Source organism: Megalobrama amblycephala, linkage group LG23, assembly GCF_018812025.1.
Source record: "Megalobrama amblycephala isolate DHTTF-2021 linkage group LG23, ASM1881202v1, whole genome shotgun sequence".
In the NCBI taxonomy this organism is placed as follows: domain Eukaryota; kingdom Metazoa; phylum Chordata; class Actinopteri; order Cypriniformes; family Xenocyprididae; genus Megalobrama; species Megalobrama amblycephala.
This window is the reverse complement of record NC_063066.1, coordinates 624,636-646,208: the sequence shown is the minus strand read 5'-3', so window position 1 is coordinate 646,208 and position 21,573 is coordinate 624,636. Positions and strand designations below refer to the sequence as shown.

General features: G+C 38.3%; 1 protein-coding gene across 2 annotated transcripts; it reads left to right on the top strand.

Annotated features, from left to right (window-relative positions):
• Positions 1-3,340: 3,340 nt before the first annotated feature.
• LOC125258911 lies at positions 3,341-18,203 on the top strand. Of its 2 annotated transcripts, XR_007182699.1 has the most exons (9): positions 3,341-3,396; positions 5,379-5,492; positions 5,633-5,761; positions 5,837-5,944; positions 6,698-8,765; positions 9,084-9,125; positions 13,417-13,521; positions 16,580-16,678; positions 17,718-17,826. XR_007182699.1 is itself a non-coding variant. In XM_048176132.1 (8 exons), exons 1-8 carry the CDS (start codon positions 3,376-3,378, stop codon positions 17,933-17,935), a joined length of 2,799 nt encoding a protein of 932 aa, XP_048032089.1. In that variant the 5' UTR covers positions 3,341-3,375; the 3' UTR covers positions 17,936-18,203. The 2 variants fall into 2 exon arrangements, 1 of the variants encoding a protein (XP_048032089.1); XM_048176132.1 differs by lacking the exon at positions 13,417-13,521 and having other exon boundaries at positions 17,718-18,203.
• The last annotated feature ends 3,370 nt before the right edge of the window (positions 18,204-21,573 follow it).

Sequence of the window (21,573 nt, the reverse complement as noted above, 5' to 3'; positions counted from 1 at the left end):
GGGGCCCTCCCTCAAACTAATGAATTTACAGTTAAGTTCTCACACACACACATTTCTAGTCTGGGCTTTATGGGGCCCTCACGTATGGATCTCAGTCTAAGTGATTTTATATCACTGAAACAGCACCTGTCATTATTTAAACTGAACTTATTGCAGGTGTAATTCAACACTTTACAAGCTGCTACATGTTCAGATTGAGTATTTTAAATATATTCCTCTGGATCATCTTATATGTTCCTGTGACACTTGCTGTTACCTCTAGGAAAGCTCTGTGTATGTTTAAATTTCAACTATATGCTAGTTGAGAGACTGTTTTTACATGAGAGGTCTTGTGTCACTTATAAATGCCTGAATACAGTACATATGTAAGTTCTTCACAGGTTCTTGTTCTGTTTTAGTCTGATTTCCAGGGTCCAAAGAAGCAGGCTTCTGCTCTAGAGACCGACACGTCCCTGACAGATCACCCATCCCATGATGACCCAAAAATGCATGATGAAATCACACAGGTAAAGGAGTAATGCAGACAGGTTTCTCACTGGTTAAGCGTCTCACACACACGTTTCTAGTCTGGGCCTTATGGGGCCCTCCCTCAAACTAATGAATTTACAGTTAAGTTCTCACACACACACATTTCTAGTCTGGGCTTTATGGGGCCCTCACGTATGGATCTCAGTCTAAGTGATTTTATATCACTGAAACAGCACCTGTCATTATTTAAACTGAACTTATTGCAGGTGTAATTCAACACTTTACAAGCTGCTACATGTTCAGATTGAGTATTTTATATATATTCCTCTGGATCATCTTATATGTTCCTGTGACACTTGCTGTTACCTCTAGGAAAGCTCTGTGTATGTTTAAATTTCAACTATATGCTAGTTGAGAGACTGTTTTTACATGAGAGGTCTTGTGTCACTTGTAAATGCCTGAATACAGTACATATGTAAGTTCTTCACAGGTTCTTGTTCTGTTTTAGTCTGATTTCCAGGGTCCAAAGAAGCAGGCTTCTGCTCTAGAGACCGACACGTCCCTGACAGATCACCCATCCCATGATGACCCAAAAATGCATGATGAAATCACACAGGTAAAGGAGTAATGCAGACAGGTTTCTCACTGGTTAAGCGTCTCACACACACGTTTCTAGTCTGGGCCTTATGGGGCCCTCCCTCAAACTAATGAATTTACAGTTAAGTTCTCACACACACACATTTCTAGTCTGGGCTTTATGGGGCCCTCACGTATGGATCTCAGTCTAAGTGATTTTATATCACTGAAACAGCACCTGTCATTATTTAAACTGAACTTATTGCAGGTGTAATTCAACACTTTACAAGCTGCTACATGTTCAGATTGAGTATTTTATATATATTCCTCTGGATCATCTTATATGTTCCTGTGACACTTGCTGTTACCTCTAGGAAAGCTCTGTGTATGTTTAAATTTCAACTATATGCTAGTTGAGAGACTGTTTTTACATGAGAGGTCTTGTGTCACTTGTAAATGCCTGAATACAGTACATATGTAAGTTCTTCACAGGTTCTTGTTCTGTTTTAGTCTGATTTCCAGGGTCCAAAGAAGCAGGCTTCTGCTCTAGAGACCGACACGTCCCTGACAGATCACCCATCCCATGATGACCCAAAAATGCATGATGAAATCACACAGGTAAAGGAGTAATGCAGACAGGTTTCTCACTGGTTAAGCGTCTCACACACACGTTTCTAGTCTGGGCCTTATGGGGCCCTCCCTCAAACTAATGAATTTACAGTTAAGTTCTCACACACACACATTTCTAGTCTGGGCTTTATGGGGCCCTCACGTATGGATCTCAGTCTAAGTGATTTTATATCACTGAAACAGCACCTGTCATTATTTAAACTGAACTTATTGCAGGTGTAATTCAACACTTTACAAGCTGCTACATGTTCAGATTGAGTATTTTATATATATTCCTCTGGATCATCTTATATGTTCCTGTGACACTTGCTGTTACCTCTAGGAAAGCTCTGTGTATGTTTAAATTTCAACTATATGCTAGTTGAGAGACTGTTTTTACATGAGAGGTCTTGTGTCACTTGTAAATGCCTGAATACAGTACATATGTAAGTTCTTCACAGGTTCTTGTTCTGTTTTAGTCTGATTTCCAGGGTCCAAAGAAGCAGGCTTCTGCTCTAGAGACCGACACGTCCCTGACAGATCACCCATCCCATGATGACCCAAAAATGCATGATGAAATCACACAGGTAAAGGAGTAATGCAGACAGGTTTCTCACTGGTTAAGCGTCTCACACACACGTTTCTAGTCTGGGCCTTATGGGGCCCTCCCTCAAACTAATGAATTTACAGTTAAGTTCTCACACACACACATTTCTAGTCTGGGCTTTATGGGGCCCTCACGTATGGATCTCAGTCTAAGTGATTTTATATCACTGAAACAGCACCTGTCATTATTTAAACTGAACTTATTGCAGGTGTAATTCAACACTTTACAAGCTGCTACATGTTCAGATTGAGTATTTTATATATATTCCTCTGGATCATCTTATATGTTCCTGTGACACTTGCTGTTACCTCTAGGAAAGCTCTGTGTATGTTTAAATTTCAACTATATGCTAGTTGAGAGACTGTTTTTACATGAGAGGTCTTGTGTCACTTGTAAATGCCTGAATACAGTACATATGTAAGTTCTTCACAGGTTCTTGTTCTGTTTTAGTCTGATTTCCAGGGTCCAAAGAAGCAGGCTTCTGCTCTAGAGACCGACACGTCCCTGACAGATCACCCATCCCATGATGACCCAAAAATGCATGATGAAATCACACAGGTAAAGGAGTAATGCAGACAGGTTTCTCACTGGTTAAGCGTCTCACACACACGTTTCTAGTCTGGGCCTTATGGGGCCCTCCCTCAAACTAATGAATTTACAGTTAAGTTCTCACACACACACATTTCTAGTCTGGGCTTTATGGGGCCCTCACGTATGGATCTCAGTCTAAGTGATTTTATATCACTGAAACAGCACCTGTCATTATTTAAACTGAACTTATTGCAGGTGTAATTCAACACTTTACAAGCTGCTACATGTTCAGATTGAGTATTTTATATATATTCCTCTGGATCATCTTATATGTTCCTGTGACACTTGCTGTTACCTCTAGGAAAGCTCTGTGTATGTTTAAATTTCAACTATATGCTAGTTGAGAGACTGTTTTTACATGAGAGGTCTTGTGTCACTTATAAATGCCTGAATACAGTACATATGTAAGTTCTTCACAGGTTCTTGTTCTGTTTTAGTCTGATTTCCAGGGTCCAAAGAAGCAGGCTTCTGCTCTAGAGACCGACACGTCCCTGACAGATCACCCATCCCATGATGACCCAAAAATGCATGATGAAATCACACAGGTAAAGGAGTAATGCAGACAGGTTTCTCACTGGTTAAGCGTCTCACACACACGTTTCTAGTCTGGGCCTTATGGGGCCCTCCCTCAAACTAATGAATTTACAGTTAAGTTCTCACACACACACATTTCTAGTCTGGGCTTTATGGGGCCCTCACGTATGGATCTCAGTCTAAGTGATTTTATATCACTGAAACAGCACCTGTCATTATTTAAACTGAACTTATTGCAGGTGTAATTCAACACTTTACAAGCTGCTACATGTTCAGATTGAGTATTTTAAATATATTCCTCTGGATCATCTTATATGTTCCTGTGACACTTGCTGTTACCTCTAGGAAAGCTCTGTGTATGTTTAAATTTCAACTATATGCTAGTTGAGAGACTGTTTTTACATGAGAGGTCTTGTGTCACTTGTAAATGCCTGAATACAGTACATATGTAAGTTCTTCACAGGTTCTTGTTCTGTTTTAGTCTGATTTCCAGGGTCCAAAGAAGCAGGCTTCTGCTCTAGAGACCGACACGTCCCTGACAGATCACCCATCCCATGATGACCCAAAAATGCATGATGAAATCACACAGGTAAAGGAGTAATGCAGACAGGTTTCTCACTGGTTAAGCGTCTCACACACACGTTTCTAGTCTGGGCCTTATGGGGCCCTCCCTCAAACTAATGAATTTACAGTTAAGTTCTCACACACACACATTTCTAGTCTGGGCTTTATGGGGCCCTCACGTATGGATCTCAGTCTAAGTGATTTTATATCACTGAAACAGCACCTGTCATTATTTAAACTGAACTTATTGCAGGTGTAATTCAACACTTTACAAGCTGCTACATGTTCAGATTGAGTATTTTAAATATATTCCTCTGGATCATCTTATATGTTCCTGTGACACTTGCTGTTACCTCTAGGTAGGGCTGCACAATTAATCGAATTTCTAATTGCAATCACAATTATGGATGCCAAGATTACTGTCTGGCAGCAGATGGCACTAAACATAATTCAGCCATTACCCTAGAGACCTCGTAAACTAAACCGTTTTCTGTTTCTGAAAAGTGTTTAAATGATTTAAATAGATATTAAATAGATACAGATTGTGTATTTGCTATAGTGTTCATCACTGTGCCAAATACTTAAATATTTAGACTTAATAGGCTATTTATTTTCAAACTTTTTTACATTTTAATCTGGACTACAACATGCCCTAGATATTGTCTGAAAGTGTTTGGTTTTTTTGGGGGGTTTTTTCGGTCAAACTTTACATTACGGCTTCATTAGTTAACAAACTGCCAATGAAAAATTGATTCTAAACATTAATTAGTCTTAGGTAATTCCAATTTTAACACTGTTAAAATCAAAAGTTGCAACTGTTTAATGAGCTAACGACTAGGAGATGTAACAAAGATGAATAACTTGTGTAGCAAATGTAGCTATTGCTCATTTTGAATTTGAATGCATTAACTAACTGAGATCTTATTGTAAAATGATACCTATTGGTCTTTATAGTTCTTTTGCATTTTAATCTGTGTACATTTTTTTTTTTTTTTTTTTTTTTTTTTAACTTTATACATCTTTTGTCTATTGCTTAATTGTATTTAAATGTTCTGTTATTTTTGTTGTAAGAAAATGGTTATTAAACCTGTTATACTGTATTATGACAACACATTTTTGCGAATAAGTTTGTGTCGTGATAATACCATTAGGGCTGGTCAGAATACCTTTTTTTTTTTTTTTTTTTTTTTTTTGATTCGCAGCTCAGTAGTAAACGGCACTGAATATTCAAAGCTTCAGCGGGAGGGGGCTGAAGATATTTTTATTAAAGGCATGTGTAACGAGTATAAATATGGTGTGGCCCCTTTAAGAGCTGCACACTCTTGGTTGAACTGTGTCGAACTCGAACACATGTATGTGGGTTATTTCTGTTTTTCTGTTGCTCATTTAAAAGTTATTTTTAATGTGTATTTATTTTAATTCTATTTAGATGTTTACTGAAGGGTTTGGCCTGGTAAATTATTCCGAAAGTGATGAGACTGATGATGAGAAAGACAACCCTACCTCTTTTGTTCGACAAAAGACAAGGAATGAAAACATTCAGGTATGCCTCAGATGCAGTACTTTAAATTCTTGTGTAAAGTTTTTCTAAATAGTTCAAACATTTTTTTCCCTGTGACTGGTTTTAATAGAGTGTAAGCAAAAATGTATAATCGTACATTAAAATGACTCCCTTTTTGCCAGATGGATGGGGTACCTGATTATTCTGACCCTCTGTTTGACTCGAGTGAGAGTATAGTTGATGAAACTGATGAGGAGTCCAGTTCTCAATCAGACAAAGTTGTTCCAAAGCGAAGGACAAAAAGCATTTCGGTATGCAAATGATTTTATTAAATGATTTTGATAGAATGTGAACAACCATACCATGACCAAACTCCCTATTTGCAGATGGATAAAGTACCAGATTGTTCTGTTCCAAGTGATGAAAGCACAGATGAGATTGACACTATGTCGGAAATGGCTCCACAAAGGCCAAAGAGAAGCTGTCACCATCCTGTAAGCCTAATTTTTTTATGCTTTGTTACTTAATGGTTGATGCTACCCAAACTCCAGATTTTGTATGTAACCGACCCGGAAACGGCATTCCTTACGTCACGACTTAACAAGCGAATAAGGTCTCCATAAACGTAAACTTCAAATACCTTTCATAGTCAAACTATACTAACAGTAACTTAAGATTTCTCATCCATTAACATGATGCCAGTCCATTGTTGCTCCAAATAATATTGAAAGGGGTGTGCCACCTTATGCTTTTCTCTATATTTGGCACACTGTCAATGATTTTAGTCTCTTGGTCTAACTTTTAATTAATAGTTCATTTTTAATTTCTAATTTAATTTACTTGTTTAAAAGCTCTCTACATTTTTACCTAGGTTCCTTACAGAATGTATGTCATCCCAACATGCAGTAGGCAGTTCATTGTTTAGTCAGTTTTTCATGCTAAAGTTTATATATACATATATACACATTGAATGGAAATTGATTGCAACCAACAGTTTTAAGACTTGTATGTCGTTCAGGCTGGCTAATGGTAATCTATGCTTGTCCAATTGAAACTAAATGCTCTGTGTTTGTAATAAACAATATATAACATTATAAACCTATTAAGTAGTGCAAACTTCTGGTCAAAATGAGTGATCTGTATTTATTTCTATCATGTTATGAAGGATCACTAATGCACATAAATGATTGATGACCTTCATTTTGGGGGACTAATCCTGTTAACCTTTTCTTTTTCTTTTTTGAAAGATTCAAAGGCATCTTGTAGAATCAGATGACTCATGTGGCGATAGCGAAGATGAGTATATTCCAGATCCCAGGGAGGAAAGTACAGGGGAAAGCAATGACAGTGACTGCAGCTTGAAGTTATCTCTGGAAAATAAACCAAAGTCATCTATTAGTCAAAGCAGAAGCAAGTCATCAAGTAAGAGCAGGTGCAAGTCTTCAGGTCAGAGCCAATTTGAGTCCAGTCAGAGCAGAAGATTTGAAACAAGTCAAGACTCTGTGCAAAGATTTTCCAATAGCAGAGATGAAAGAAGCAGAGAGAAAACAGGGCAAACATATAGTAAGAAGGCGATGAGTGTTTCAGTTCCTCTTGAAGAGCCCTCTGTCTATGTTAATGAAGTTTTAAAAAAAGAAGATGGGTCTAGAAGATACAACAAGAAGCATCACTGCTTGTTTTGTAGCCAAGTTGTTCAGAAAATGTCCAGACACTTGTCACGTAAACACAGCGACGTAGTTGAAGTTGCTAAAGCATTAAGTTTGCCAAAGAACTCGAAAGAAAGGAGACTACAGTTAGATTATATCCGAAACAAAGGAAACTTTGAGCACAACGTTGAAGTTTTGGAGAGCCGCAAAGGCCAACTCATCCCATGGAAGCAACCAAAGAAAAAAACTGAAGGACAAGAATTTACGCACTGTGTTTACTGCTACGGACTGTTCCGAAAAAAAGTGATGTGGAGACATTTTAAGGTTTGCAATTTTAAGCCTCAGGGCAAAAACTCTAAACGAGGAAAATCCAGAGTTCAAGCGTTGTGTGCTTTTGCAGAACCTGCTCCAGCTGGTTTTAGTGACGCATACTGGAAGTTCCTGAGCGAAATGAACCAGGACGAAGTTGCAGTTGCAGTTAAGGAAGACCGCTGCATTCTTGAGTATGGTCTCAGATTATTCAGTAAGAATGAGCACGTAACTAGCCAACATCAATATATCAGACAGAAACTCAGAGAGCTTGCCAGGCTGGTACTTGAAGCAAAAAAGGTGACGCATGTGAAGTCAATAAAAGAACTCATAAAACCTGAAAAGTACAGTCAGGTTGTCAGAGCTACAAGATGCCTTGCTGGTTTTAGTGACACAACTGGCAAATATAAACGTCCATCTCTTGCTCGCAAAGTTGGGCATGGCTTGCATGCTTTAGCTATGTTTATCAAGTCTGAAGGACTGATGAGGAAAGATCAACAGACTGCCAAAGATGCTGAGGAATTTGCACTGTTATATCAAGAAAGTTGGAAATTTGACATTGCGAGTCAAGCACTTACTCAGCTTAATCAGACCAAGTGGAATTCTCCTCAGGTTCTGCCGTTCACACAGGACGTCCAAAAACTTCATTGCTATTTGTCTGACAAACAGCAAGAACTACTTGATGCTCTTCAAAAAGAGCCTTCTCCATTAAACTGGAAAGACCTAGCTAAAGTGACCCTGGCAAATGTTATCCTCTTCAACCGCCGTAGATCAGGAGAGGTATCCCGAATGCCCTTGTCTGTGTACTTGTCAAAGGATACATCAGAAACTCATGAAGATGTTAACCTAGCCCTTACAGCACTCGAGCAGAAGCTTTGCAAACATTTTGTCCGGGTTGCCATAGTAGGAAAGAGAGGAAGGAAAGTCCCTGTTCTCCTTACTCCAGTAATGAGGGAATCACTTGATGCTTTGACCGAGAAGCGAGAAGAATGTGGAGTTCTGAAAGAAAATGGCTTCTTGTTTGCATTGCCACACTCTGTCCATTACTTGAGGGGTTCTGATTGCATTAGGCAGTTTGTGAACGAATGTGATGACATCAAACATCCCGAAGCGCTAACTTCAACAAAACTAAGGAAACACATTGCTACTCTGTCAACCGTTCTAAATCTGAAAACAACAGAACTCGACCAGTTAGCAGATTTCCTTGGCCACAACATTGCAGTCCACAGAAAGCACTACCGTCTTCCAGAAGGCACCCTCCAGCTGGCTAAAATTAGCAAAGTACTTTTAGCTCTGGAAAAGGGACGGCTAGGAGAGTACAAGGGGAAGAATCTGGATGAAATTCAGCTTGATGTGACTGGTATTAAGCCTTTTTTTTTTTTTTTTTTTGTCCATCTGTAAATCATTCTCTTTTAGAGATGTAGCATTTAAATAGAGTAGTAAAATTGAATTGAGTTGTGGTTAGTAGAATGGAATTAAATAGGACAGAATAACATACTCATGGGGAGAGCAGGTTTTATAGTTATAATAGACCATAACTGGACCGTTTTAGACAGTCCGTTCAGTTCTTTATCAAGTATTTTTGCCTACTCTTGTTGGGTTGATCCCAGTTTCAGCTTTCCAACTCATTCATATTCTATTACTATTCTATTCATATTCTATTCTGTTATTATTTCAGAGGCTGTTGACGTGGACATGGATGAGTGCTCTCAAGAAGAAGGTGTGTCTGTATGATTTTTTTTTTTTATTATTTATTTAATGTTTATGAATGACCTTATTTAAATTAACTGATTAAAATTAGATTCAACTTTGTCACTGTGCAGAGTACAAGTACAGAGCCAATGAAATTTGGTCCAAATTGGCCAATCTTAATTGGCCAAATTGGCCGTTCTTATGGAGATGACATGACTACTTCGAGCTGTTTACAAAACTCTGCTGCTTTTTATTAGTTTATGTAAATACGCCATTTTCTATATAAAAAATACTAGTGCTGTTAATCAAATAAAAAAAAAGTAATCACACTTTTTTCTGAAATTGAGATTAATCCCACCTAACATTGTTTTTAAACATTATTTTTATATCAATATTCAAAAATGCACAAATAACTTAGTATATTTTTAATATTTGTTTAATGCTGTCTTTTATTGATACCAATACTACTGATGTCTTTACCCCCCCCCTTTTAATATTTTACAATTGACTATAGCCATTTAACTATACAGTATAATTGAGAACTATCATTTTTAACATTTATTAGACTTTAAAAAATAACCCATTATAATAAATTACATATTTAGCTACCTGAGCCCTTAAAGGTGCTCTAAGCGATGTCACATGTTTTTAGGCCAAAACATTTTTTGTCACATACAGCAAACATCTCCTCATTATCCGCTAGCTGCCTGTCCCCTGAACACACGTTAAAAAAATGTGGTCTCTGTAGTCGCCACAAGCTCCAAAAATGGCAACAAAAACAAACTGGTGCAGCCTGGACCACGAAACATAATAAACGCGCTCCAGCCAATAACCGATCAGAATGATTTTAAATGCGCCTTCATGACTGTTTCAGGAAGCACGGATGGGAGGGGAGGAGGAGGAGGAGGGAGGGTCTAGCTAGCCTCTGTTTTGTTTGACAACACTAAGAACGTCAACAGGAAGTTACTCCACCCAGGATCGCTTAGAGAACCTTTAAGCAGAAATATACAGAAATTGAATAAAGTTATCAAACACTAAATTCTAAATTAAATACAGCTCAATCCTTAAAGCTACAAAGGTTAAGTTAAACAAAGTTAATGATTTCCTCTTGGTAAATGGTTTCTTCTTCTTTTCCGATGAAGTTTAACAGTGGTTAAAATGCAGTGGTTAAAATTAAAACGACTATAATGCTGTGTACCAAACTGAAAGTGTCACAGGCACGCCAGGCTCTACCTTCACACAGACACAGCTCACGTCATCACCGGCGTTTTAATCACGCACACCTGCAGCCCATCACCACCCTCATCAGCAGCAGCACAAAAGACTCACGCACTCACTCAGTCACTGTCCAGTCTCGTTTGCACATGGTCTTACCTGCTTGCTTACCTCAAGGACTCCACTGAAGATACTTACCCTCGTTTCCTCATTGTCTCCTCTTCCTTCGTGAGTTCATCTATTTCTGCTCCAGCTCAAAGTCTGTCATCCATCTGCCATTACTGCAACACAAAGACAAGTATCAGTTCTACATCCATATCTGCCATCGTATTTACCTGCTATCACTTACCTGCACTCTGTCACTCAACTGGTTGTTCAATAAACATTATTACCTGCTTTCCTGTGTCGCTGTCCCCTTCTGTGTTGTAACGGAAGACCGGCCCAACACCGCTGAACACCAGTATGAGTACCGCGGATCCATTCCAAGAGGTCATAGACGCATTGCGCCGAGCACTCACAGCCACTCCACCCGCATCTTCACCAGCAAGCACTTCCGCATCCACCGCCGCCTCTTCCTCACCACCTGCCGTCGCTAGTCCCCATGGCCAAACCGGCACCCTTCTCTGGTTCGGAGGAGGATTGCAATGGATTCCTCCTGCAATGTTCGCTGGTCCTGGAGATGCAACTGCACCTGTATTCCAACGACAATGCTAAGGTAGCTTTTATAATCTCTCAACTAGCAAGGCGCTTCGCTGGGCTGAACCGCTCTGGTCCCAGAAAAATTCCATTACCCAGTCTCATTGCTCACTTCAAAGTCGTCTTTGGAAGACCCGCGTGGGATTCATCCATCGGTGAGCAGTTATACCAATTGAAACGAGGTTCAATGACTGTTAACGACTATGCTCTCCAATTCAGAACCCTTGCTGCAGCTAGCAGATGGAACGAGCAGGCCCTTATCACCACATATTGTCAAGGGCTGCATACGAGGATTCCATCGGGCTTGAACACTTCATTCAACTATCCATCAGATTTGCCACTCGAATGCAGTCTTGTCTCAGAGCACCAGGGCCAGCCGCTTTTCCATCTTCACTCCGCCGACCAGAATCCGTCAGCTCCCCAGAACCAGCCAATGAACCCATACAAATTGAAAACACTCGTCTGTCTGCGGCAGAGACGGTTGACCCAGAACTTATGTTTATATTGTGGATTATCTGGGCATTACATCTCTGAATGCCCCACTCGCCCAGTTCATCCCATGGTGAGTGTGATTATTCCCTCTATTAATAAGATGAAACCACTCACCACTATTGTAAAACCTTACTGCTGCCGGTTTGTCTCTTCCAGTCAGTGCCCTCCTCGATTCTGGGTCAGCTGGTAATTTCTTATCCGGCGCCCTCTGCCGACAGCTCGATCTCAAGACAACAGCCACGCCGTCGACTTACCAGATCCACTTGGTAACTGGAAGGCTCGTCAGCCGAAGTCAAGTGCGCTTCAGCGCAGGCCCGATCCAACTTCAAGTCGGCATCCTCCACGTTGAGCAACCCCATCTGCTGGTTCTGGAGGAATCCACCGATCTTCAGGGCGCCCGTGGTTGGAGCAGCATAACCCAGTCATTTCATGGAATACTGGGGAAATCCTGAAGTGGGGTGACAACTGCTTCCTGGACTGCTTTCCTGAGTTTCCTGTTCCAAGCTCTCCTTGTTTTGAAGAATTACCAGTCTGTGCTACGTCTTTAAGAAAGCCCCCTAGACAACCGTTCAGTGGACATTCCCCAGTGTTACTCCCACTTCAGTGATGTCTTCTGCCCAAGAAAGCCTCCACACCGGCCATGGGACTGCGCTATTGATCTGCTTCTGGGTGAGCCAGTGCTCCAAGGGAAGATCTATTCCCTATTCCCCTAGTAATGTCACAGACTAGCCAGGCTCTACCTTCACACAGACACAGCTCACGTCATCACCGCCGTTTTAATCACGCACACCTGCAGCCCATCACCACCCTCATCAGCAGCAGCACAAAAGACTCACGCACTCACTCAGTCACTGTCCAGTCTCGTTTGCACATGGTCTTACCTGCTTGCTTACCTTAAGGACTCCACTGAAGATACTTACCTGTGTGTTCCCTCGTTTCCTCATTGTCTCCTCTTCCTTCGTGAGTTCATCTGAGTCTGCTCCAGCTCAAAGTCTGTCATCCGTCTGCCATTACTGCAACACAAAGACAAGTATCAGTTCTACATCCATATCTGCCATCGTATTTACCTGCTATCACTTACCTGCACTCTGTCAACTGGTTGTTCAGTAAACATCATTACCTGCATTCCTGTGTCGCTGTCCCCTTCTGTGTTGTAACGGAAAGACTCGTACCAAAAAATTGCTGATCTGTATAACACCCCATAGGTGCATCTCAAAAAATTAGAAAAGCAAACATTCTTATATTCTAGATTCATTGCAGACAAACTGAAATATTTCAAGAGTTTTTGTTGTAATTCCGATGGTTACAACTTGTAGCTTAGGAAAATTAAATCAGTATCTTAAAAAATAGAATATTTTCTCAAAGATCAATTAAAAAAACAATATCCAAAGGTTTAATTATGTACTCAATACTTGGTAGGGGCTCCTTTTGGAAAAAAAATCCTGCAATGCAGCGTGGCATGGAGGCGATTAGTCTGTGGCACTGCTGAGGTATTATTAAAGCCCAGGTTGCTTTGATAGCGACCTTTAGCTTGTCTGTATTGTTGGGTCGGATGCTACTTATCTTCCTCTTGACAATATCCCATAGATTCTCTATGGGGTTCAGGTCCAGCGAATTGGCTGACCAGTCAAGCACAGTAATATTATGGTCAGCAAACCACTTAAAAGTAGTTCTGGCACTGTGGGTAGGTGCTAAGACCTGCTGCAAAATGAAATCCGCATCTCCAAAAGCTTGTCAGCAGAAGGAAGCATAAAGTACTCTAAAATCTCCTGGTAGATGGCTGCATTGATTTTGTACTTGATAAAACACAGTGGACCAACACAGATGACATTGCACCCCAAATCATTACTGACTGTGGAAACTTCACACTGGACTTCAAGCAACTTTGATTCTGTGCCTCTCCACTCTTCCTCCAGACTCTGGGACCATAATTTCCAAATAAAATTCAAAACTTGCTTTCATCTGAAAAGAGGACTTTGGACCAATGAGCAACAATCCAGTTCTTTTTCTCCTTAGCCCAGGTGAGATGCTTCTTGCTTTGTTTCTGATTCAGAAGTGACTTGGTTCTAGGAATGTGACAGTTGTAATGTGACAGTTGAAGATGTCTGTGTGCTGTGGCTCTTGATGCACCGATTCCGGCTTCGGTCCACTCCTTGTGAAGCTCTCCCAAGTTCTTGAATCTGCTTTTCCTGATAATCTTCCCAAGGCTGCAGTCATCCCTGTTGCTTATGCACCTTTTCCTACCATGCTTTTTCCTTCCAGTCAACTTCCTATGTGTATATTTCGATACAGCTCTCTGTGAACAGCTAGCTCTTTCAGCGATGACCTTCTGTGGTTTACCCTCCTTGTGTAGGTTGTTGATGTTCATCTTCTGGACGACTGTCATATCAGTAGTCTTCCCCATAATTGAGGTTGCATGTTCTAAACTAGTTTAGGAGGTACCCAATATTTATACTCAAAACTAATCAAGCTCAGTGGAATATTTTCATTTTTTGAGATGCTCTTTTTTTTTTTTTTTTTTTGGTTTTTTTTTTTTTCATTTTCCCAAGCTGTAAGTTGTAGTGCTGCAACAACGTGTCGACGTAATCAATTACGTCGACTACGAAAATACATCGACGTGCGTGAAATGCGTCAACGCGTCACATTGTTTACATTCATCTTGCGTAATGGCGGCTTCTGCTCCTGGGAATGGAGAAAGTTCTATTCTATCACAAAAACCTAGACCACGATTATCAAAAGTATGGGAATACTTTAAACAGAGGCCAAATAAAATGGTCCTTTGTTCCCTTTGCAAAAACGAGATGGCGTACCGCGGCAGCACAACTGCGATGCACGAGCACTAGGGGTGTGACATGAGATTAAAATGTGACTAGATTAAAATGTGACGAGATTTCTTGTCGAGGTGAAAAGTAGTCTTGTGATATTGTCATGACAGAGTGTTAGGATGATTAGGAAAGAATATGCCACCGCAACGTTTACATTATGCCTCCACTGTCGTTTTGCTTTGTATTTAAATAAAAAAACATTTAATTCAGCTGGATAACGGTCGCCGCCGCTCCATATTTACAGAGTTACATGCCATCGTGAATGTGAAAGTAGACGCGTGGGCGCATTCAAACGAGATTTCTGATGAATATATCTCTCAATATGAAAGCTATTTTAGGATGGGCAGTGTAGTTGTAACAATCTCTTAGCTCTGTATCAAAGAAAAAAATTGGTCTTAATTGCACTTTGAATATTGAGAGAGTGTGATTATGGTTGCACTTATTGTAAAGTGTTACCATAAAAATGAATAACAGATTTCTCTTAATCTTATTAAGCACAAACAGTAAGGTTTCATTTGTTAGCATTAGTTAATGCACTGTGAACTATCATTAACTAACAATGACTATTTTTATTAACTAGCATAAACAAAGATTAATAAATACTGTAGCAAATATATTGCTCATTGTTAGTTGATGTTGGTTAATACATTAATGTTAATAAATGAGACCTTATTGTAAAGTGTTACCATTTTTATTCTGTTTTTTATTTCTACGATCAGTTTGTGGAAAGGAGTTCAATTAGGAGGTCAAAAGTTGTAGAAGCTCATAAATCACATGAGAAGTCAGTCAGTTGAAAAAAAAAAATTAATAAAAGTTGAAATATTATATTAGAAGTTGTACTTATAATTTTTTGTAAAGTTATCCAAAGGATTCAGTAGCTAATCCCCGTATCCGCTTACATATATTTATATATAATCTATTTTTAATCTCTATAATAAAATGTATAATTTAGATTTTGATATATATATATTGATATATATATTATATATATCTTCCAAGGGGTTTTTTCCCTCCTAGGACTTTTTTCCCAGTGTTAGCACGCTGGGTTTTTCTCCTAGGGGTTTTTTTCCACCCCTGGGAGTCAGCCGACATTGGCTTAATGTAGCACCATCTTGTATATGTTACATATTACCACGCTTGTTTGTACAGCTTATTTTTAACCACTTCCCTTTTTTCTGTGCTTCTAATATGTAAAGCTGCTTTGAAACAATTACCAATTGTAAAAGCGCTATATAAATAAATTTGACTTGACTTGACTTGACTAATCAAAAAAAAGAACACTAAATTAATAAAAAATATTTAATAAAAATAATCGTTAGATTAGTCAACAGAAAAAATAATCGTTAGTTGCAGCTCTAGTAAGCTGTAACCATCAGAATTAAAACAAAAAAACTCTTGAAATATTTCAGTTACTGTGCAATGAATCTAAAATATAAGAAAGTTTGCTTGTTTTAATTAAATAACAAAAATAAAGAACTTTTTTTTCATGTGTTTTCCATATGTTCCTTTTAATATAAGCCTTTACTTTAAACATAGACTGTGAATCATAGACCCCCCCCCCCCCACACACACAAAAAACCCAAAACAAAACGAACAAAAAAAACAGATGACACATCTCCACTTCATTCCACTATAGAAAAGGTAAAACTAAAACATTGTTGATGACAACACCCAGTATTGGCTGCTGTCATCTTGACCGGTTACGTCATTTGCCTTTGTCTGCACAGTAGTGATTTGGAGCCTGAGTCTGTACAGTAGTGAGCATTGGAGTGACACCGGATGCGAGCGACGCAACATGTCAAAAGACAATAGATCCCATTATAATCCGTGATATTGTCTACACTGGATGCGGCACGGAGCGATTCCCCATTCTATTTGTGACGTAGTCCAATGGTCATCGTGTCACGTTCAGTGTAGACAGCTTTTAGCTGTTGCGGCGCAACGCGATAAATCACGTCTGGTGTAGACACGGTGTGAGCCTTATCTGTGCTATCAAAGTCCTGTCCAAACTACTACAGACCAAATAGAAAGTTCAGTCATGATGCTTCACCCCATTTTTATAACATCATATGGCTAAATAAACTTAAAAAAAAAAAAAAAAACTCGAACATTTGAGCATTGACTTTTAAAGTTTCTGTATGATAGGTCATAATCTTGTCAGTGTTGCTTGCAGTTAATTTAGATTTTGATTTGTCTTTTTAAATAGATTGATTTTTCTTTTTAAATACTTTTTTTTTTTTTTTCTTGCACTCAGATGAATTTATTCCGGAAGCTGTAGACAGCGTGAAGTCCATTGAGGAACCAACTTCAACAGTATATTTGCAACCAAAAGCAAAGACGGCCAAAAAGAGAGGTGAGCTTAAAGTAAAGCAGATTGATGGTTCAGCTGATCTTTAATCCTTTGGGGTCTGAGGGTGTTTTTGGGCCCTGGAAAAGTTGACATATTAGAATTCTACTGACTATAAGTAACTACATAAGTAACTCAACTAAACCTAACCCTACCAGTCTACTAACACTCAGAGTTATGAGATCGACTATTCACTTTATTTTGATGGTTATTCATACCCTTAGTGAATATGACCAAAGAAGGCTGTGAAAATAAATCTGCATCGTTAATACTTTTGATCTTTTATTTAAAAAATCTACAAAAATCCCAACTTTCATTGGAGAATAATAATTTTAAATGGGGGGGAAATCTCATTATGAGAGAAATGTTTTTCTCTAATACACATTGCTCACAATTAATCATACCCTTTTATTCAATACTTTTTGCAACTTCCTTTTTCCCAAGATAACAGCTCGGAGTCATCTTCTATAATGCCTGATGAGTTTGGAGAACACCTGACCAGAGATCAGAGATCATTCCTCCATGCAGAATCTCTCCAGATCCTTCAGATTCCAGCTCCATGTTGGTGCTTCTTCTCTTCCCTTCACTCCACTCATTTTCTTTAGGGTTCAGGTCAGGGGACTGGGACGACCTTGGCAGAAGCTTCATTTTGTGCTCAGTGACACATTTTTGTGTTGGTTTTGATGTTTGATTTGGATCATTGTCCTGATGAGTCAGGTTTTGATTTTCATCTGTTGTTATTTGATAGAATCCATGATGCCATGTATCTGAACAAGATGTTCCGGACCTCCAGCAGAAAAATAAGCCCACAACATTAAAGATCCAGTAGTATATTTCATTGTACACATGGGCTATTTTTTTACCCCTGTGTGCACGAAACCAATTTTAAGTGTTTGTGTGTGTGTTTGTTTTTTGTATATATGTGTATAATATATAATTTTAATCAAAACCAGTAGTGTTTCAGATGGGTTTTTTTTTTTTTTTTTTTTTCAAATTAAGTTCATAAACATAACTTTTTTTTTTTTTTTTTTTAATGTATACTTAGGCAAACAAACTGCAGCCAGAAGATGCTGGTCCGCCGATGAATGTGCTGCAGTGGAAAAGCACCTCAAGAAGTTCATTACGAGGAACCAAGTCCCTGGAAAAATGGACTGTGAGCATTGCATTGAGGCAGAACCAGAAGTTTTAGGAACCCGAGACTGGAAGGCAGTCAAGTATTTCATAAAAAACCGCATTACTGCTTTACGAAGAAAAGTAGAGTAAAATAGTGTCCACTAGTGTTCAGCTTGGGACATGAGTTCAAAGTGTTTTCAGGTAAAGGTCACACTCTAAAAAATGCTGGGTTAAAAACAACCCAAGTTGGGTTGAAAATGGACAAACTGGGTAGTTTTATTTAAACCAAAAATTGTTTAAAAATTACTATATTTCTTGCTTAAAATGAACCCATAATATGTTGGAAATTAATATTTATTCAAGTTTAATAAACAAACATTTGAATAATACTTAAACAATAAACATTTATTAAATTGCTTATTAATAAATGCTCCTCTTTTATTATTGTTGCCTCTAGTAATTATGTGTCTGATTTTTAATTTAATTTGGGTTCATTTTAAGCCAGCCGTACAGTAACTTTTAAACAATATTTGGTTTAAATAAAACTACCCAGCACGTTGGGCAAACATTTAACCCAACCACTGGGTTTGTCCATTTTCAACCCAACTTGGGTTGTTTTTAACCCAGCATTTTTTAGAGTGAAGTCTTTTTTTCCATTGTTTTTATTTTATTATTCTCTTAAAGCATTCGTTCACCCCCCAAAAAAAGTTTATTTTTTAAATAAACTGTTATTCTAAACCCATAAGAAATGTTGAGTCTTCATTTTGAAGGAGCTAATGTTGAAGGCCCCATTAAATAAGACAAAGGTTACTGGTTAGGAACACAAAACTGCATTAGAAATGGATAAAAAATAACCAGGGAGAAACCAGATCTTTCCACCAACACTTCATTAGAGAAGTCCATTTCATGATCAATACAATGCAGACAAAGTTCAGTTGGTGTCTTGTAGGCTGAAGTAATTCAGACCAAAATTTGAGGACTCATTGGTTTTATAGGAGACTAGGATTTGAGATATGTTGAGCCGGAGGTCATTTTTCTAAATGTCATTTTACTGCTATGTTTTCTGCCTCATTATATTTTGCTCAGATCCAACCAATCATAGGAGTGACTAAGCTAATGGGTTTATGAGCTGATTAATTTAAAGGATATAAACTATAATCTATACAATTTTCTATGATAATCAAGGCCAAACTAATGGAAATGGTTGTTTCCAGATAGTAACCTTTGGTCCTTGCTAGGATATAAAAACTGGAAATGTTTGTGTCTGTGAAAGTGGACCCCATAAGTTCTAAATGTTGAAACCAGAACCCCACAAGTGACCAAAAAACACACATGGGAGAAAATTTTGTCTGAATTGTCACATTGAAGTTATATTTGTTATTAGGAACTGTTTATTATCTTGCATGATTTTTTATATGTGCATAGATACACTGGAAAGGGTGGACCCCACAACTCGCCAAAAAACGGTGGGCCCCCTTATGTGAGGAAAACAAGAGTGTGTGTGTGTGTGTGTGTGTGTGTGTGTGTGTGTGTGTGTTTATTGAAAAATGGAATGTTTCTTTCAAATTGGTGACAAAGACAGATTTTAAAAAAAAAACAGTTTACAGGATATACACTCTCAAAAACCCAGTGGTTGGGTTAAATGTTTGTCCAACTGCTGGTAGTTTTATTTAACTCAACTGTTGTTTAAAAATGACTGTATCGCTTGCTTAAAATTAACCCAAAATATGTTGGAAATTAACATTTATTAATATGTGTAATAAATTAAATTTGTATGAATACGTTTAATAAATAATAACTAAAAAAATAAAAATGTATTAATAAATAATAATCAGCTTTTGATTATTATTGTTTCCTCTAGTAATTATGTGTCTGATTTTTAATTTCCAACATATTTTGGGTTAATTTTAAGTCAGCCATATAGTCATTTTTAAACAATAGTTGAGTTAAATAAAACTGACCAGCAGGTTTGGCAAACATTTAACCCAACCGCTGGGTTAAAACAACCCAATCACTGGGTTTGCCCATTTTCAACCCAACTTGTGTTGTTTTTAACTGTTTGCATTTTTAAGAGTGTAGAGAATTTTGTTCCATGTTCAATAATTTCAATATTTCAATAATATTATGTAATATGCAGGATTTTGTCACTATATTTGGAATCCAAACAGGAATTATGAGTATGAAATGAATAGATTAAAACAAAGAAAAATTGTTGAGAGAAAGAAAAACATATTAATTGGAAATTTTGTTCCATGTTCATTTACCATGATCACAGTGAGGTTTTGTAATCATAATAATTTCCGTTTATGATCATCATATAATATTCCAAATTTTTGTCAATAATATTTGGCATCAGTGTTTAATTAAAGGTGCAGTGTATAAATTTTAATGGCGCACACCTCTCCCGTTCAGAGAAGCTACGGTGGCCGTCTGGCCGACATGTCGTCGTCTGAGAGAGCAATGAGGTCCATCTCTGCTTCTAATAAACCAGACGACTACTATTACTATTACTTTGCGCATATTCACTAAGCTTATACATAGTGACGATGCAAGCTGCCTCTAAAAACACCAACGATTTAGAAGAAGAACAACAGTGACTAAACACGCTCTATACAGCAGTTTGTCCGTTTAGGGCTGCTGTAGAAACATGCCGGCGCAAAATAGCGACTTGACATGGAGGAGGACCCGATGAGATAATAAAAACATAACGGTTCATTATGTAACGTCTTTATGTACCACTGAAAACATGTATATTATATTGCATTTCTGCCAATAAATCCTCCCAAATTTTACACACTGCACCATTTAATACATATATTTATTAATATATTTATAGATATTTAAAATGACTCCAGATGAGGGCTATATATGAAAGTAAGCTTAACCAGCACAAATATTTATTTTTATTTATTTAAATGAATACAAAGATAAACAAACACTTTTTTCTGTACTTTACATCATTGAGCCAGTAGATGGCGACAAGTGACCATTATCATGAGTGAATCACTGAATCATTCGCTCCAACTGATTCGTTCAGTAATGAGGCAGCCCTTGTTTCTCCAGTCTTGGAGCTAGTTTCATTGGTTAACCAAATCTTCACATCTTGTAAATGGTTGTTTAAAAGCAATACTACACAATCGTGCTGCTGAATGAACGCGCAGCTGTGATATGACATCAGCAGCAGCATCTCCATCACTGTCCGAGTCACTTTTCTTTATTGGATTGTGTCTTATTAAATGAGGCAGTGTTAGTCTGTGCTGTGAAAGATGACACTGGCTGAGAGCAGAGCATCATTCACACACTGAACTCCATCTGTCATGACTGAACCTCCCACTCTGAGACTCACTCATCTGATTCAAACAGGACCGCCAAAGACCGGGGCTTGTTGTCACACTTTTTACTAAAGCGAATATTTATATTTGGGGTAAGTTGTCACATTGTATTAAACACACATTACACAAATTTTATAGGTCATTGTTTTAAAAATATATTACAATTTTAAATTACTTTTTTCTATGTGAATATATGTCATTTTCAGCATCATTACTGTCACATTATCCTAGAAATCATTCTGATTTGCTGATGAACAAACATTTCTGATTAGGCCATTATATCATCAAACAGTTTTGGACAGTCTTTGCTCTTGTGACAACTTGCCCCATCTGGTCTGCGTTATGTGAAGTCCGAGAAGTTCATTCATCAGCTGTGTTTCCATTCTGCCACCACAGCCACTTACGCCGACTGTTAAACGACACGTGTGAGTGTAGGGCATCACCCCACGTGTCTGG

Excerpts from the sequence above, each read along its gene's own strand:
- LOC125258911 (XM_048176132.1), top strand. The coding sequence starts at position 3,376 with ATGCATGATGAAATCACACAG. Across the intron at positions 3,397-5,378 it reads TGCATGATGAAATCACACAG|ATGTTTACTGAAGGGTTTGG; the intron begins GTAAAGGAGTAA and ends AATTCTATTTAG. Across the intron at positions 5,493-5,632 it reads CAAGGAATGAAAACATTCAG|ATGGATGGGGTACCTGATTA; the intron begins GTATGCCTCAGA and ends CCTTTTTGCCAG.